Source organism: Pygocentrus nattereri, chromosome 13 (genome assembly GCF_015220715.1).
Source record: "Pygocentrus nattereri isolate fPygNat1 chromosome 13, fPygNat1.pri, whole genome shotgun sequence".
In the NCBI taxonomy this organism is placed as follows: domain Eukaryota; kingdom Metazoa; phylum Chordata; class Actinopteri; order Characiformes; family Serrasalmidae; genus Pygocentrus; species Pygocentrus nattereri.
The window spans coordinates 33,665,157-33,684,423 of record NC_051223.1 but is presented as its reverse complement, the minus strand read 5'-3'; the positions used below and the strand labels follow the sequence as shown (position 1 = coordinate 33,684,423).

Sequence of the window (19,267 nt, the reverse complement as noted above, 5' to 3'; positions counted from 1 at the left end):
ACCTAGCCTACAACCCTAAATACCATTAAGGTGGCCTTAACACAGTCAATAAAATGAAAGTGTACAGAAGTAGTTAAGAAGAGACAAAAAGCTTGTATTTTGTCCTGTGCCTAGAGATTTGATGTGTGGATCCTGGCTACACCTCAGAAACCACTGTGAAATTGGACCAGGCATCACTGCATAAACCATAACATTTGGGATTCATTGAGGCTAGGCTGCAGCTAAACACTCTAGGAGGGTTGGTCTCCAGGGGCAAGCCTTTTTTGGGCTTCTATTCATTCTTTTCCGCTACGAACTGCCCTTGCTTTATGAATATATGCTTTATATTTTTTCCCCTCCCAGCATGTGTCAAGAGTCTCAAAAAAAGAATGTGGATCTTGGATCGAGGACCCCCTTAGACAGACAGACTCGCACACAAAATCTATTGAAAGTTGAATATCAGATTCCCTGTTTCCCTTTGAGAGGCAAAACAATGCTCCTAGATCAGCACTCCTGCAAGCTGATGTTCAGCAGATTTAAGAGATTCAGCATCACACAGAGTGTATGTGAGGACAGCTGATGAACAATAACAGAACCTTCATGCTCTCTCTGAGGACAGTTTAGAAATGTCATCCTGTCTCTCACATTGTGATCATCTTACATCATCAAACCAGGAAGATAACATTGCGTAGCCCCCATAGCTCGCAATGAAATAGTGTGCAGTCTCCTGTTGTTGTATTTATTTGATATGTAAATAATATAATCTCACTGCACTGAAAATCTGTAGAATTTTATTTAGTTTGTCTCTCAAACAAAATGTTTGAACGAGCAAATGCATAAATAGGAATGTAGGTCACTTGTCAGGCTTGTTTGATTAGTACCCCGATTAAACAAATCAATAAGTTCATACCTGTCCCAGTTGCACTTTGAAGCTCATTTTCATAGTGATGGAAAACATTCTCTGCTCTCCCAACTGCTACCGCGACCCTGTCTGGACTAGCGGTCAACGATGATGATGATGATGATGATGATGATCATGATGATGATGATGATGATGATGGTAGCATACAGAAAGCACCCATTCTACACACTGATTTGTTTCACTTGGTCAAAGTGCATGTGCTGTAACTCCTCTGGCTCCTCAAATTTAGATGATTTTAGGAACCATTGCCAAATTTTCAGAATGGATCGCAGGAGAGACGCTCAATTCTATAAGGTTAAAGTTATTACAAATGTCGCAATATTTCCTTGATTTATGATGGTGTCTTTGTGTTCTGTCTGTTTTAGATCCCATACCTGGCCGAAGGTGTTCGCATCCATGGTGAGAAAGTGACGGAGGCCTTACGGCCATTCCATGAGCGCCTGGAAGCATGTTTCAGACAGCTGAAAGAGAAAGTGGAGAAACAGTATGGTGTGAGAGCACTGGTAAGAACTGAAATTGAATTGACAGGTGTAGGTAATCTAAAACTCAGGTGACTGAGATATGGTGAGTGTCATGTGATCGGTGATGCTAGAGTCCGGGGCATTGTGGGAGTTGGAGTTCTTAGGTAGGAGTTCACAGTCACTGACAGGTGCAGGCAGGACGGGGGCGCCAGAAACGGCAAGCGTGACATCAGCAGTAACTTTAGAGTTGTGGCCTTTCAGATGTCAATCTTTTACTTGTGTTGAGCTCTGTGCAATTGTCAGTCTTCTAAAATAAAGATTATACATCCTGACAATAAATAAAGGTTTCAGAGAGCTGTGACTACACTTTTCGTCATGCATTGCTGATGTCATAGGAAATATTTTTTCCTTTTTTGGAAGTTGTTATTTTCATTAATAAATGTTCCATTTAAAATTCCTCCTTTATGCCTTCTACACCGTACATTGCACCAGAAGCTTTACTTTTTATTTATTTATTTATTTATTTATTTTTTGGTGGACATTTGAATTGCTCATTAATGCCCTCTAGGCAATTTCTCTAGAAGCTAAAAATCCTTGTACTTTTCTCCAGACCACACTCAGTAGACCCCTAACTGCTCTCCAGTTCCTCTAACCCTTCACTGTAGGACAATACAGAGTGCGTTCCATCACTCTCCACACTACCCCACTGTGTTTTGTCCCCTAACTCTCCTCCAGCATAGACGTGCCTGCTGAGTCCTGCAATGGGACTCCATTAATAACCTGAAAAACAGAAGGAGAGAGTAGAGAGGATGAAAGAGAATTAGTGAGGAATGGAGAGAGAATAGGAGTGAGAGATACTAGCAGGTATTTATCATCAGGTCCTGAAGCTCACAGTGATGCTGGTCAGCCATCGACTGGCATTGCGATGGCTCATGCAGAGCCCCGATGTGACAGATGTACACTAAAGGGCCACTTCAAGGACCCTGCTGCATGTGTATGTGTGTCTGTATGGATAAGTAATAGAGATTGAGATTGTGTGTGTGTGTGTGAGAGAGTGTGAGTGTGAGAGATGGAAACATTGCCTGTGTCTTGCTGGTTGTAGGCAGTGATGCGTAAATCGGCCTGACTCACCTTTAAGAAAGTTAGTGAGAAATCCTGTAGCGTCTGAGACTCAATAGAGGACATGCAGTGAGGATCAGCACATACTCTCTCTCTCTCTCTCTCTCTCTCTCTCTCTCTCTCTCTCTCTCTCTCTCTCTCTCAGGGCATGTTTTTTTAACAGCAGGCTTTAGTCATTTTGTCCTTCTTTTACCTTTCCCTTTACTTTTCTCATTTCACCTTTTGTTTTTTGTAGTCTGCTTACCCATCTTTTCTCTTTATCCTGGGGTGGTTAAAGAAGTGAGTCAGCCAGATTAATGTGCACTGTGCTATATTCACTTTATTCATCTTCAGTATGTAGTTACATTCTGAAATTGCTTATGAAGCTTAAACTTTTTTTTTTTTTCGAGAACAGTGTTATTACATCAAACTTTTGATAAGTATAAAGTGTGTATAGAGTATAATGTAAAAGCCATATTTGTACATTTTTCAGCCTCCGATGGCGGATGAGCGTCGTGGTTCTCGACCACGGTCGATGGTGCGCTCCTTCACCATGCCTTCCTCTCAGAGACCACTGTCTGTCGCCTCAGTCACATCCATATCATCAGACACATCGCCCTCAAGACCAGGATCTGATGGGTACATACTCACACAAGCACTCACACTCACTGTAACTTATGTGCATTTCTTCACGTCTTACTGCTCAGATCAAGATCAGACAGGTGCACACATTTCACACCTGTGTCAACTCAGGTGGACATATTAGCCAAGTGGAGCATATTTAGTTTTGATTATCATAGGAGGGGGGCGATACACTGCAAAAAAAATGTCTTGGCAAGTGATATCATGGTTAATATAATAAAGATAAGAGATGAGGCTTTATCGTCATTCGCATCACATGTGGTGCATGAGGTGGAACGAAATAGTGTACTCAAGGTCCCAGTTAAGGTCCCCAAAAGTAACAATAAACAATAAATTGAAGGTGCAAATAACAGCAGCATGAAACACAGCAGCATGCATATGAGGTAGAAGGTGTACATCTTAATACTGGTCATGTATAAAGTGACGTGTAGGGGTGATTCAGTACAGCGGCAGAGATAAATAAGTGGACATGAAGTGCCATTGCAGTGATGTCTAAATAAGAATATTATACCATTTTTTTCACATGTTAATTTCACTTGAATAAATGAATATTCTCACTGCATTGACAGCTCATTTTACTTATTACAAGAGACATACTTGTTATTATCTGTCAATATAGAGAGAGAATGTTATGACGATTTCATTTTTTTAATGTATTTCCAAAAAGTACACATCTATATTTTGTACATTGTCATATTTTTGCATCTTAATATCACAAAGCATTGTTACACACCTAATAATGTCACATTGCCCATACCTACTCCATACATGCATTTAGTTCTCTACATACAAATATAACTACATTCATTGTCAAATATACAGTATTACACCCATTATAGAAGTTAATATGCAACATCATTTCCAAAAATGTTAGGATGCTGTGCAAAATGTAAATAAAAACAGAATACAATGATGTGTAAATGATGTAAACCCTATATTTAATTGAAAATACTACAAAGACAGCACATCAAATGTTAAAACTGAGAAATATTGGTTTTTTTTTGTTGTTTTTTTTTTGGAGGGGTTGGGGGGTGGTTTGCCCATTTTGAATCTGATGCCAGCAATATGTGATAAAAACGTTGGGACAGGGGCATGTTTACCACTGTGTTGCATCATCACTGCTTTTGTCACCGCTTTGTAAGCGTTTGGGAACTGAGAACATAAATTGCTGGTGTTTTAAAAGTGAAATGTTTTCCCATTCTTGCTTGATATAGGATTTCAGCTGCTTAACAGTTCAGGATCTCCTTTGTTGCATTTTTTTGTTTCATTCTGTGCCAAATGTGCATTATAAAATGTGCAGGCAGACCAGTTTAGCACCCCGGCTCTTTTACTATGGAGCCTGTTGTAATACATGCAGAAGCCCATGCAGTGATTTCCCCCACAGAATCTTGTCTGTTTTTAATGCGGTGCCACCTGAAGGCCCAAAGATCACTGCCAGTATTGGTTTTTGGACTTGTATCTTGCATACAGAGATCTCACCAGACTCTTTGAATATGTTAATGGTATCATGTACAATAGATGATTAAATCCCCAAGTTCTTCGCAGTTTTATGTTGAGACACATTGTTCGTGAATTCTTGCACTATTTTTACAGAGTGGTGAACCTTTCATTATCTCAACTCGGCCTCTCTGGGATGCTCCTTTTATTCACAATTATATTACTGACCTGTTGTCAATTAACTGGTAGGTTTTTTGGGGTTTATTTGTTTGTTTGTTTGTTCATTTTAAGCATTACACAACTTTACCTGCCTTTTGTTGCCCCTTCCCCATCCCAGTTTTTTTGAAACGTGTTGCTGGCATCAGATTCAAATGAACATATATTTTTCAAGAAACAATACAATTTCTCAGTTGTCTTTGTACTGTTTTCAATTAAATGTATGGTTTAAATGATTTGCTCATCATTGCATTTTGTTTTTGTTTACATTTTTCAGTGTCACAACTTTTTTGGAAATAGGATAGTAGTTAACAAATGAAGAAAGCTTATAACCACTATGTAGCACTTAGCATCATGCATGCTTCATGCCTTAATCGTTACTACATACAGAATTATACATGCGTGCCTCAAATCGCCTGGTATCATAGACGCTGAAAAAAGTCGACATGAATTGATTTGACTGATTACCACATTGTAACTTGTAGCTTTTAAGGCATTTTAAGTTCTGTCTTCTCGCTGTTTCACTGAAAAGATATCATGAGGCTGCTAAAATAAAAATGTATTGCCAGGCCTAATTATGAATTAATAAGTGAATTAATGCTGTGTATGAACAAAGATGTCTTTTAAAAGGGGTCAATCAGAAGTGGGAAATCTATTGACCTAATCAGTCTGATTTTGATTGTGTAAGAGAGTCAGTATGTCTGCGCATCTTTGCCTTCATGTTTCTGTGGGTGCATGATTAGGGAATGTGTGCATGCCTGATTAGGGGGTGTGTGTGTGTCTGACATATTGAGAGGTTGATGCCAGTCCTGCGTAGCGGGCACCGTGATGCCAGCCTGAAGGATTAATTAGCACGCGGTTGGAGAGTGTGATCCCATCAGCGATGCCCTCCACTGGTATTTAATTGCAAAGGGCATCGCACCACATGCTCTTTCATTTGATCAGTTAATCCATCTGGTTGAAGCGCCCTGCTTCACTCAAACCGGAGCTGGTGCAGAGAAATACCAATTATGAGAAGCAGCGTTGGGTGTCTCACATTTAGACTTGCTTTTGTCCAGCAAGTCTTTGTAAAGTGGAGGCAGAGACACAGAATTGTGGTCCTCTGTAAGGTCAGATGATCTGTCCATCACTTATTTATCTGGAGCTCCCAAATTTGATGGAGATGTGATAACTTCAAAATGACTACTTTGGACATAAAAGGATTGCTTCAGAAATCATACCTATTTATGCATTATGTTTAATGTTGTGTTCTTTTATTGTACTGAGTCTGTGCCATGCTCTGAGGTATCAGTACATTCATTACAGAGTAGAGAGCGACAGTTAATACAAAGGCCCAATGAATATTTCACTTTGCTTTGAAAGCTGACGAGAGCACAGACAAGGCCTGCTTAAAGCAGATAGTCATTAGCTTGAGTTTCTAGGAGTGCATTCATACAGTAGGTTCATTTTCTTGTGGGGTATTTTTTATTACATATTACTTCCAGATATTAACCTGTGGAAAGGGTAGCCTTTTGGATAGAGTCTAGAACGGAGAGCTGCAAAAGAATAAGGACAGCAATAATACTATGGATTGCCGCAGTAATCTGTGGGTATAGAATAGGAATTGAATTTTTTCACATGGTGACAGTGGGAATGGGGATAAACATGGTATTCCTGTGGGAACTATAATGAAAGGATCAGATTTGTTTTTTGGACTAAGGTCAGTTTATTCCATATGCTTAACCCATTGTTCTTTCTTTGACAGAGCAGGCTCGTTCTCATACCTTATGAGAAACTGCTTAGAAACCAAACTTGTCAAATTCCTTAGCAAACTGCTGTTACCTTGCCAGCATTTCCCATGTGTGCATATTTTGAATGTAAAACTCCAGATACGGTCTACACTTTCCAAACGCCAGTGTATTTAAAAACGTTTCGATTCGTCGGTGTAATAAATGTCACCTTCAGCCGAACACAAATATCAAAATCAACAAAACCTTTGTTTGTTCAAAGGTGAGTCATTTAATTGGCTTCATAGTTGGAAAATATAAGAGAATTTGTCTGAATAATAAGTTGCAAGGTGAGGTGGGATGGAGTGCATAACATTCATGACAGAGGTGGTGGGAACAGACGGGGTGGGAACAGAATTTTATCTGCCTTCTTACTTATGTGGTGCATGCAACCAATCAGAGTCACTGTACTCATTTCCATCAAAATGAAATGCACACTCCATGCAAGCATGGCGAGGTCAGGATAGGATCTTTAGTGTAAATTGCCATGAAACATAAATCAGAAAAGAAAGAAAACATTTAAATTATCTTATTATTAGTCCAATGTTCTAATTAACCATTTTATAATCAGAGATATACAAATATTAGATTTCCATGTCACTTCATGCCTGAATATTGCGTGTTTCTATTTCTATCATTCCTCTAGGGCTCAGACCAAATGTCAGAGGCACATTTCCGTTTGCTGTTCATTATATATATGCGTCAGTGTGATATTAAAGATTGCTCTGACATGCACACTCAACTCTTCACTCTCTCTTTCATCACTTTTTTCTCCTTCCCTCCCACACATTTCCTCCTCTCTTCACTCTTCTTTCTTCTTCTCATTTCCTTTCCTTTCCTTTTTCCCATATCCTTTCATGTCCTTCACTTTTTCCCATATCCTTTCATGTCCTCCTCCCTTTTTACTGCAACTTTCTTCTTTTCTTCACTCACTTGTCCTTCTCTTCCTCTTTCCTCTGTTAGCTTTGCCCTGGAACCACTCTTGCCCAAAAAGCAGCACTTCAAGTCTCAGGACAAGCTGGACCGGGATGAGCCCGAGAAGGACAAGAAGGAGAAGAAGAAAGAGAAAAGGAACAGCAAGCACCAAGAGATTTTTGACAAGGAACTAAAAACCACTGAAATACCCATGCAGCCCACTGAGGCAGTTATTCTGTCAGAGACGGTGAGAAACACAGATGCAGACATGCCCTCCTCCAGCCTCATTTGTTCCTACACATCTACCTTTTAATGAATCTGAAATAAAAAAATGAGCCTGTTTGCTAATGCATCTATTTACAAAACTTGATGTGGCCACCATGGCATAAAATGGTGAGTGGAAAATAGACACAGAGGAAAGCCCATTATATCTGCATAATAATCCGTTAAAAGCATCTGGTAACCTTGCTGAGCAACGTGTCCTCTGAAGAAAATGCTAATAAAGAGGAATACACAGTGACATGGTCCTGCTTTTTTAGAGAGTGTCTTGAAAATTGAAATCTCTCTAAATATCATTATGACTTTTATCCTTACTACAGGATTTATTCTTGCACCGTTCATTTCGACCAACGAATTCCTTTTTATTGCATAGCCCATAAATGTTCTGTGCTTTACCACATTCAGCTTGTGTGGTTAGTACATCAGCATCCACTGTTTTTCAGTCCCTTTTTCTTTATTGTACTCAATCATCACAAAACTCTTGAACTCTCATGTAATTTAGTAATATATTTCTGTCCCTTTTCATACCGTGTGGGTGTGACCTCCCCTGTTGTTATTCCACTTCACTCAATGAAAACTCAGCTTGTTTTCCTACCCCATGGTGTATGTGCTGCATAATAGCAGTAATAGCTTATAACAGTTGTGAGCTGTGTTTCCCATGTCAACCTTCATTTCCCTCAGGTAGCATACAGTAAGCCTCTTTATTGGCCATTATTGTTTATTGGATCTGTGGTAGCTTAGTATTGCATGTGTGACTCCTCAAATCTTATTAAAGATCACTTGCAGTGCAGGCCCTTACTCAGTCTTCACTTCTGTCAGTAGATCAGGAGTTGTATTATTCATCTTTTGATTTCTAGGCTACCCTATCTCTAGGACAACAGGCTGAAGTGCTGCTATGCATTTATTTAATCTAAATCTACAAGTCTCAAGAAAGTCACTGTTGAATATATTGTATTATCTATGGAATTATCTACTGACTATTTTTAAAAAAATAAAATGAGCTTAGCTGAGGAAAAACACCAGTATAAGAGTGCCATAGTACTTTACCGGGCAGTCCAGCAGGATGCGTTATCATCATGCAGATTGCAAACTAATCACATTGCTGGTTCACTGCAAAGCTAAATTTGTATCCATTCTTTTTAAAAATAAAGTTTAATTTTGTAACAATGACAGCCATACAAGTCAGTCATATAGAGTGACTTGAATAATCAAAGTCATAACAAGGCAGAATGTTTTTTCTTTGTCAGTACATCCAATAAAAATGCTGCTCAGGTGGTCCACAGTAAAATTATGCCAGAGCTGTTTTTGGTGAAGCGTCTGAGAGTAGGAGTGCTGATATAAGATCTGTTCTTGTGAGCGAGGTCACTGTAAATAAGAGAGGAATCTAATCCAAAATCAGCTCTGCTACTCTGAGAAGCTTCATCAACACAGGCCCAGATGCCAAAATGGAAGTCTGAAGTACTGGGTTCATTGAGACTAGTAATTTCAGTCATTTGTCCTGATCATGTGGCCTCATTCACAAGCTGTTCTTAATAAGAAATTTCTTCTTAAAACCCACGTATGCAGTTTTTGTCGTTCACCAATGTTTTCTTATTTGGGATTAGTTCTTGGGTATGAACAGAATCTGCACATTCAAGAGCACAAAGGTGTGAACAGTTCTGTGGTTTGAGAGCACGTCATGAATCTGACAAACTTTTTCTTAGGACCTTTCTCAAGAACAAACTTAAGATATTGGAGAATGAGGCCCTTAGTTCATATAATGCCTTACTTTGACTCTGGTCTTTTTGTTTTGCTGTTTGTGTTTACAGATCAGTCCACTGAGGCCCCAGAGACCAAAGAGTCAGGTCATAAACCTGGCAGGGGAGAAAAGGCTCTCTGTGTCCCCAGGCCCTACTGTTCCTCAAACTGCTTCATCTGCCCCTCCACCCATCACCCCCAGAGTCAAGCTCTCCTTTAGTATGCTTTCTTCCTCCAGTACGTAACAATTCACTCATCTGTTTACACCAGGGATTCCCCACAAATGCATTTGGCTTGTTTTAAGGATGTTTCACCATTGTCCCCTAATTCACTGGGTCATGTAGCTGTATAACAGTTTACTTTAGTAAGATGTTTTCCGCCATGACACCACTGTACTCCCAGTTTGGAGTTACTGTCTGCCGTGTCTGCCATCTCTCTCTTACATTTTTGCTGAGAAAATAACTGAACACAGCCTTTGCAGTAAACTATCACCAACACAATCACCAAAGTAGATTTGGGCAGTAGAACGATAACTAGGTATACTATGGTATTTAAAAATGTTGCCGGTATGTGAAAAATTTACGGTATTTCAAAATGATGTCATATTTCTGTTTCACAGCTGAAAGGCTAAAAAAACACATTACACTCATTTATATTTTAGCGGTGCTCACTTGTATGATGGTGTGTGAGCTGACAAATAGGTGGCGCTATTAGAAAGAAGGAAAACAATCTGAACCAGAAAAAACCTCAACCCTTAATGCAGCACATATAAATGATGCAAAAAGGTGATCATTTAAAATGTGATGTTTTATATCAGGACTCTACATGCCGGACATCGAACATTTTTTGGAGTCTCAGTGTGTTGGAGTCCACATTGCTAAAAATGACCAGAGCACCTGTCAAAAAGATCTGCTTTGCTTCTTGCAAAATGGGCATTGTGTCTGATGCTTTTCACTTTGGACAAGCCAAAGGAAAATGGACCATGTCTCCGCCTCATTCAGGAACTAAAGCTTTGAGTGCTTTTGTACACAACCCTCTGCTTTAGAGATGCAGATCCAGATGAGACAAAGTACAAAACAAACAGCTGAATATGTTTAAGAGGAAATAAGATCATCTTTGTTCCTCATAAAAGCATTAAATGGTGATTAGTGGCAGTCATATTAATTACCGTGGTAATCTTTGGAGACCGTTTAAAGGTATTAAAAAGTAAATACTGCCCAAACCTACACCTTTGAAGTTGTATGTATGGGGAGAGCAGTGTTTGAATAACCTTTCATAATTTAAACATCAAAACAAATAATGACAAGATTTAAAGAGATGAAACGATCTAAGATCTAACATCCAGCAAAGAAGACATTTTAATTGGTTTATTTTCTTTTCCCCATGTCATTTATAACATTTTTGTAATTTCCTTATTTTTCAAAAAGTCAGCATCACAACTACCATCAAACAAATCTGACCTGAAGAGGAAATTCTTATCTTGTTTCACATTCAGAAGAAAAGCACATTGCTCTTTAAAATGCTGAGCTTTCCCAGCTGGTGAAGTACTGTGGAGTTTGAAACAAAATGGTTATTCCCTAAAGCTGAATATTCTCCTCCATTCTCTTTCTCTGAAGATCTGTAGCTGGGTACCCTCAGTGCAAGCACAGCCTACAGTCTGAGGATCTAGAGGTTGCTTTATGTGTCATCATCTTTGCTGCAAGATTTCAACAGGACTCAGACAGATCAGAGGGTATCCACTGGTCTCTTCAGAGAGTTTAAAGCATGTCATCAAACTGTTTTTCATTTGTTATTGGCAGATCTAGAGCTGAATGGAATGGGCTATGGAGATAAGGGGGAGATTCCACCTCCTCTACCAATCAAAAGCAGCATGGGTGACTATGGAAACCTGATGGACAGCCAAGAACTGGCCAGCCCAACCACACCTCCTCCCCCTCCTCCACATCAAAGGGTAAAAAAAACATGAGCACCCATACAAAACACAAACATCAACACCTGACCGGAAGTAGTTCAGATGAAATGGTGTCCTTCAAGAATATAAAAAAACCTGAAATATCTTTTTGTGGGCTGGACTTTTCACATCAGTTCAGTCAGGATTGGACATAATTTCTTAAATATTAGTCAGGCTTGGATGCAGTCCAGAGTTCATCTTCCAGTTTGAACTTGTTTCTTTGATGGGTTTCCAACTACATTTCCACCTGCTTCAGTTCCCCCTTCAGCTTGCTGAAGTCGTTCCTGTTGTTGGTTGTAAGATACATCATGGTCCATGAGACCAATATGAATATGTTAGCCCTTTGAAGCTTATCCAGAGTAAGAATTTTTGAGACGTTTGAAGGTATTGATTGATACATTTCTTAAAATAGAGTTTAAACTTTTAGCTTTAAAACTTTAAAAAAAAAAAGAAAAAAAAAAAGATTTTTTATTAGGGCGGCACGGTGGCGTTGTGGGTAGCGCTGTCGCCTCACAGCGAGGAGGGCCTGGGTTCGATTCCCTGGCCGGGCGACCAGGGTCCTCTCTGTGTGGAGTTTGCATGTTCTCCCCGTGTCTGTGTGGGTTTCCTCCGGGTTCTCCGGTTTCCTCCCACAGTCCAAAGACATGCAGTCAGGCCGATTGGACATGCTACATTGCCCCTAGGTGTGAGTCACTGTATATGTCTATATGTCTGCCCTGCGATGGACTGGCGACCTGTCCAGGGTGTATCCTGCCTTCCTCCCGATGAGCACTGGGATAGGCTCCAGCACCCCCCGCGATCCTGACGGAGAAGCGGCTTAGAAAATGGATGGATATTTACTTTATTCATTTTCATGGTGTAATCTTTCTTTGTCTCTAACTAAATGCTAGTTAATTTAGAATTTTCTTCATCTGCTATCGAGTTCTGAATGAGGATTTGTTGCTGTGGGTCAGGGTAGACTTCCTGGGCTGTACTCGAGTTTGTAGCGAAATCTTATGCTTGATTTTAAACTCTAAACGGCACCAGGAACACTAGTGGAGATTCAGTAAGATTTGCAAATCCAGCACAAAAACGGTTTGATGTTTTTCATCTAAAATTCCAGAAAAAGGACAGGTTTGACAAGACCTATCACTCAGGCACACAAAGTATGCATTTGACCTTTGTCAAATCCTTAATTGGCTGAAAACATTCTCTCATAAACATATCCTTCATTGCTATGCTTGTCCTGTATATGGGGCAGTAGCAGAGGATGATTGAATGTATGAATTGCTCTATAATTTGGCTCTATATTATCCTTCATGGACTTATTCATGCCCGTTCATCTGTCTTTCCTTACCAAATCCCTCCCTTATTAAACCCCACCACTCTCTTGTAATTTATTAATTTCTCTTTTCAACTGATCCACCCCTTTCTATCTTTTACCCTTTACTGGACATGATTATTGTCTGGTCTATTCTTCATTCTTGACCCGTACATCTCTCTGTAAGAGGTCTAATTAATCCTGGGTCTTAGGATAAATGAACAGCAAATCCAGCAAACAGATCTGGTTGTTAATGTCACTGATAACAGCATAATCTTCTCCTTCTAGTGCCCTACAGCACATCCAACATGTTCTCTGTGTAGTCTTTATTTGCCATTTCTTGCAAGTACCACATGTATGTGAGTATCGTTGTTGTAATACATCTGTGAATGTTTGTAACTGCTTTAACTGCAGCCCTGGCTGTGTTCTCTTGATAGCTGTGCTGCTGTGTACAGCAGGTGTGGTGATTCCTGCAGAGACACTTATGAGTGCTCCATACTACACCGTGTGATTTACATCTAACAGCTGTCACAGTGTCAGCATGACAGCATGGTTCTGTCTCTAAAATCATGCCTTAACCTCGCGCTCACTCATGCATTCACAAAGGATGTTCTATTGATGTAAACATTGGTCCTGTCTTGTATCCCTCACAAAGGCCCTGCATGTTATTTTTGTACCACTCTATATGTGTGAATGACTGGAATGACTAAAAAAAAATTTTTTAACTCTTGAAATGCCAGCAACATGCAAGGATAATGAGGAAAATTATGCTAACAGGCCATGTTTAGGACATTTTGGCATCTGACATAAACATGTGGCATGTTTGTCAGATGCCAAAATGTCCTAACACGGCCTGTTAGCGTAATACTAGCATTACTAATTAATTACTGTACAGAACAGTATGTTAAAGTAGTCCTGACCCTGGAGATCTAACACCCTGTAGAGTTTAGTTCCAACCCTAATTTAACACACCTAAAGGAGGTTGTTAGTGGCATCTGTACATTAGAGCCAGGTGAGCTGGCTTTGCACTCTCCAGGGTGGTAGATCTCCAAGACCTGGATTTGGGCACCCCTGTGTTAAAAAAAATAGCAAATATCAGTGCATGGCAGTGGAAAGAAATGTCGCTGTGTTGTCCACTGAAAAAGTTCTGTAGGTTTGAACTTTAGTTATTTAGGTTTGAACATAATCTGGCATCATGGCAGTATGAGATGATCTGATGCAGGACTTCAGTCTGTCACATTGATGTTGAACCAGAAAAGAAAGTAGTTAAACTCATCACTCAAGTGGTCACAAGGGAAAAACCTAAATCCCTACCCACAAACACACCTGCAGCAAACTAAATGTGTTGTGAATGAGGACCTGAAGGGATCTTAACGACCAACTAACTTTAGCTTTTAGCTTGCTGTCCCTTTAAGCACATGATGCCTCTGGATTGACTGTTGCTTAACATACTGATACTTTCCTTCTATATGTCTGAACCACTGCTTTATGTTCTTGAACCTCAGCTTTGGAAAGTGTGTTTAATTAACCCAGAGACTTTGGCTTCCATGAGATCACGAACAGGGGCCACATAATTGTATGTGGACTCGCAAGTGCCGGCCTGCTCGTAGCTGCTTGCTTATTCTCTCTTGGGCTTACTTAGCCTGCTGTTCTGATTACTACAGTAAGATGGCAATTATTTTTGTTTAAAGGAGATACAGCAAGTAAAAAGATGTTTTTAATAGGGTTCTTGGAACACACTGTGCCGGGGTGAAGAACTCTGTTCTTTAACTCTTCTGAGATAGTGACTACAGCACTAGAAATGAAGTGCTCACTCTGTGACGCTCATGAATTTTAACTCTTTGTCTCTCTTTCTTTTACTCTGTCTCTTTTTGTTTTCGTCTTTTCTGCATCTCCAGCACATGCCCCCGCCATTGCCGAGTAAGACCCCTCCTCCACCTCCTCCGAAAACCACACGGAAACAGGCGTCCATCGACTCAGGGATTGTCCAGTGAGCCTCACAGCTTAAACGACAGAATAAATTCCAGCGGAAACCTGACTAGCCCCCCACCCCCCCGAGAGACTTGGCTTGGATGATTTTGAATCGCTCTCTCTGACAGTATGACAGGATGAAGAGTTCATCGCCGCTCTCTCATAATCTTCATGCTGAAGGAGCTGACCTGTCCAGGGACTCTGTCTCTCACCCACTCATTATTAGTCAAAGCCTCATCCCAGGTGTCAGGGCTAGGTACAATATATGATCTATTTCACACCTCTGCTGGCTTGTAAAATGAAATGGTCTTGTGAGGCATGTGGCTACAATGAACAAATCAAGACTTGGCTCACCCAGCTTCAGAATGCGGGAGTTCTGCAGATAGCCCAGCCAATTTGTCAGCCTGCAGTTCTAGATTGTCATTCCAATTTTTCAACCAGAGTCGAGATGAGTCAGATTTATTGAGTCTTGCCTTTTTTTTTTCTTCTCAGCCTTATGACCAAGACATATGACCAACTCATACCACTCTCCAAAGCTGAGAGGTTGTTACATAATCAGAATCCTTTAATATTTTTCCACTTTTTTAAATGCAGTTTTTTTTTTTGCTTTCCTCAATATATACACATATATGTACAGAGGTTTGTATATATGATTTTTATTTTATTTTTATTTTTTCTTTACTTTTGGAAGTGAATTTGATCATGATTTTTTTTGTATTAACATTGCATCAAATTAACTGGCATTTTTATCCAAAAAGGGCTTTTATGATATTCATTGACAGGGACTGTAAAGTACTTCTGTGTACTTCGGTAGAAGTACCATCCATTGATCGTATTGTTATTTTTTCTTTCCTTCCACCATTTTTTTGTTTGTTTATTTGTTTTTGGAGTGTACACAACTAACTCCCACTGTACTTTATATCATTGTATAGAATTTGTAATGCTGTAACCTTGGATTTCAATAACATTGACTGTTCCAAATTCACTACTGACTTAAATAAACTCAGTGTATGTATTTTCAATCTTGCCTGCTGGGGCTGTGTGGCTCTGCTAACTCGTTGGTGTGATGTGAGTTACTACAGCTGTATTTCTGTTGCCTTCCTTAACTTCAAAGGGCAATCGATGGCTGACCCTCACCTTTGAGCAGAGGGAGGAATCACACTGTCTCTACTTGCTCTCTCCCTGCTGCTGTACAGAGATTTAATCATCTTTCTCTCTGCAGTTTACATTAAAAGCCTGTGGAGCATCTACAGGCCTCTTTAGATCTCATTTGCAGCTTAAGGTGTTGGATTTTAGAAGAAGGTATGCATTTAGTTTCTAGCTCTTGCTTAAAAAGGAAATTTACAGATTTTTGATCATATCTGCATAATTCAGTGGTTGAGAAGGAAACAAAGTTATTTAGAGTTGTTTAATGTGAAATGGTCAATAATAGAGAAGCTTAGTGTCTGTTTTCAGAGGTGGTGATGGGAACCAGGGGTTGTGATGTCTGCAATGCAAATATTGCCATTTACTTAAAAACACCAAACCAAGTGTCAAAAACCACACACATCTCCATTTTCATGCGTAATGTCGATTAAGGTTAAAAAAAAAGTGGTAAATCTGAAGAACAAAATTATTTGGGTCCTGTTTTATCTTATATCACCCTGCATGTACCTCGCCACCTAAAGGCCAAACGTTTTGCAGGCTGAAACTTCACCTCAAAACTAGAGTAAAACAATTGCTCAGGTATATTCATAATGATTTAATGTAATTGTGGAGTAGCATTTAAAGACTGGTTCTGGTTCCTAACTCCACCACTGTTAGAACAACATTCCATGAAACACATGTATGCTTATCTCTGTTAATGCCAGAAATCTGAATTCTGTAAAAACAGCTCGAGTCTTTATTAGCTACAGCAGTAGAAGTTTGCATAAACGGCGGCTCTGCTTCAAGATGCTTTGTGAAAATACTGGAGGGCACATTAGTGTGTAGGGCTGGGAAAGATTGCGTTCAGGGTTAGCGCAGGGATGTCAACAGCTTTTAGATAGCTTTCATTTTTCATTTGATGTTTTGTTGTTTGGAAGATGAAATGAGGTAGTGATGATTTTGACTGCAGTGAATTGATTTCGTTAGTCATCAGACTGAACAATTCCTATTTTCTGTCGTTCTGAACATTAACATAGGAATGAATTTGATTTGTTTGCACTTAATGTACTTTTTTTTCTCATTTTCTGAAGCCACTGATGGAAGACAAAAGGCATGAAAAGTTGAAAAATGAGCAGTGCCAGTGCTGGAGAGCTACTGAAGGGGAAATGTGATGCTGCAGTGAAGTTGTCTTCTAGGATAAGAACCACCCCTCAATGCTTTCCATCAGCTATAGCCATGTCTCTGGACTGAATCATCTGCTGTGGTTGATTTAGGAGACATGAACGGTTTGCCTGTCCTTAACTCTACAGTCACTTACAACCTCTAAAGTAAGGTTAGTTCTATCAGTAACTGCCCATAGAAATGATTTCTCCCCATGGTAGATGGGAGTCTGACAGTGTAATGTGCCTAGAGGTGATGGACTATAGGCGGTGGGTAAAGCACACAATGTAGAGTTAAAGCCGGTGAGTGACGGCTCCTGGGGGGCTGTTCAAAGCTCTTGTAAAAGTCTAGGTCTTCTCCTTAAGGGCTTTGATTCACATCTTTTAAAATTCTCATGTCGTTTTATGCGAGTCGCTCGGCGCCATCCTGATTTTAATAAAGCAGTGATATATTCATTCAGAAGTGGCCATGAGCTAAATTGAATCCATCTTTCTCTCTGATTGTTCTTTTCTCCCTCCCTGGCTCAGTCAGACCCTGCTGCGATTAAGGGAGTGTGCTCATCTGGATCCACATCAAATCACCAAATGCTGCCTGCCTCGAGTGTGTTTTGGGCTAAGTTGAGGGCCCACTTTATTTTTCTATTTAAGAATTAAAGAGGAGTTCGTCATTTTAAAACATTTCTGTGTAATTAACCCATTAAGAGGTAAGCATTGTAAGAGGCATTAAGAATTGTTTGACGTGAAATGCAGTAATTTAGAGAAACTTGCAGAGTTTACAGCGGTTGTGACCAGAACCAAATGTCTGAACTGTTTAATAACCGTTTCTGAGGGGTCCCTCACAGAACGTTAGTACATGAAATGATTACAGATGCACTGCCTGATGTCTAAGATGTTATTGTATAATAGTTTTGAGACAAGGTTTTGACCCAGAATGTTTTATTGCATTTTTTAAGGCATTGCAGCATAAAATAAACCCCAAGGAAAACATTTTTCAGATTTACCGTCATCAATATTAAAACTCTGGTTCAGTGGTTGTTTCGGATAAGAAAAGAATTGTAAACTGTAATGAAATCAGAGTTGGTTGGTTTCTCTACAGTGCAGCATTTCACATCACATCAGATCATCCACTCTAAATGACTTCAGTTATGTTACAGTAACTGAATTATGCTGAGATTTAGAAAAATCAGGAATTTAATACTTTAATAGTTTTAAAGTGATGTTTGTGACTGAATTTCTTCAGTAAGCTTTCTTTGTCATTTTTCAATAAGTGCTCTGTGAAGTCAGTCTAACTGCTCTAATTCAAGTGTGCCGTATTTACATCAGCGGCTTTTCTCAAACATGTACAGTGCTGTGCAGAAGGTGGCCGAGAAAACTTTTTTTTTTTTTCTTTTCTTGGCTGTGTGTGTTTTACTTACTAGAACACTTTGCAGATACACATTCAAAACACTATAACACGCTAGGGGTCTGCTTCCCAGACAGGGACTAAGCCTAATTCTAGACTACATTTTTCTTTCAAAGGAAACTTCCATTCAGAATGATGTGAAATCCAGGATTAGACTCAATCCTTTGGAAACCAACCATAGAATAAATACAGTAAATCACAACTAGATTTATTGGTTAAAAAAGTTACAGGTATCTTGATTAGAAGAACACAGGTTTTTTGAATCCTGACTTCTAGCTGCTCTTCAATCATTGCATGCATCTGTTAAATTCAGCTGCACCTGATTTAATTTAGTAATTGATTAGATAAACTAAGTATTGGATGGTAACTGTAAATACTGGGCTTCCTTTTCATGCGTTGGGAGTTTCAGTGTGTGCTTTTAAGAGTTTGGCTAAAAAAGCCATCAAATCGTTATTTAGGCAAAACCTGGTCTTTGCACGGAAGACGCTTTGATAAACACGAAGCTGAGTTTTGCAGAATATACCCAAAGCTTTAAAGCTGTTGTGTGTTAACAAAACCTTAACATGTACTTTAACATGTACAGCAAAAAAGAATCAAACTACAAAAGACATGTTCTCAGACTTGATGAGTAAATACACGCACATTCGTCCAGGCAGGCAGTTCTGTCTCTCCTGCTCCCGCTGTCTCCGTGTGTGCTACTGTACTTCAGCTGACTCACTCTCACCTTTACAAAGCTCAAGCTTATCTCACTGCGGTTTCCTCTCTCTGTCTATTTCATCCTGACTCTATTGTATTGTTAGCTGAAAAAGCAGAGATTTGCAGATTTACACAGCTTCAGTAGGGACCTCATATTCACACTGTTCAGAGATTCGCCTGATAGACTCCATCAACACTGATAACTACATT

The 19,267-nt window shown here is 39.6% G+C and overlaps 1 protein-coding gene across 4 annotated transcripts in view; it reads left to right on the top strand.

Annotated features, from left to right (window-relative positions):
• dock1 (dedicator of cytokinesis 1) overlaps window positions 1-15,696 on the top strand; it is a 312,984-nt gene extending 297,288 nt beyond the window's left edge. For all 4 annotated transcript variants that reach the window (XM_017701249.2, XM_017701241.2, XM_017701234.2 and 1 more), the window contains 6 exons: window positions 1,267-1,404; window positions 2,954-3,099; window positions 7,485-7,683; window positions 9,524-9,689; window positions 11,252-11,403; window positions 14,602-15,696. In XM_017701249.2, coding sequence (XP_017556738.1) covers window positions 1,267-1,404; window positions 2,954-3,099; window positions 7,485-7,683; window positions 9,524-9,689; window positions 11,252-11,403; window positions 14,602-14,697 — 897 coding nt within the window. In that variant the 3' untranslated portion in view covers window positions 14,698-15,696. The remainder of the gene's footprint in view (window positions 1-1,266; window positions 1,405-2,953; window positions 3,100-7,484; window positions 7,684-9,523; window positions 9,690-11,251; window positions 11,404-14,601) is intronic.
• The last annotated feature ends 3,571 nt before the right edge of the window (window positions 15,697-19,267 follow it).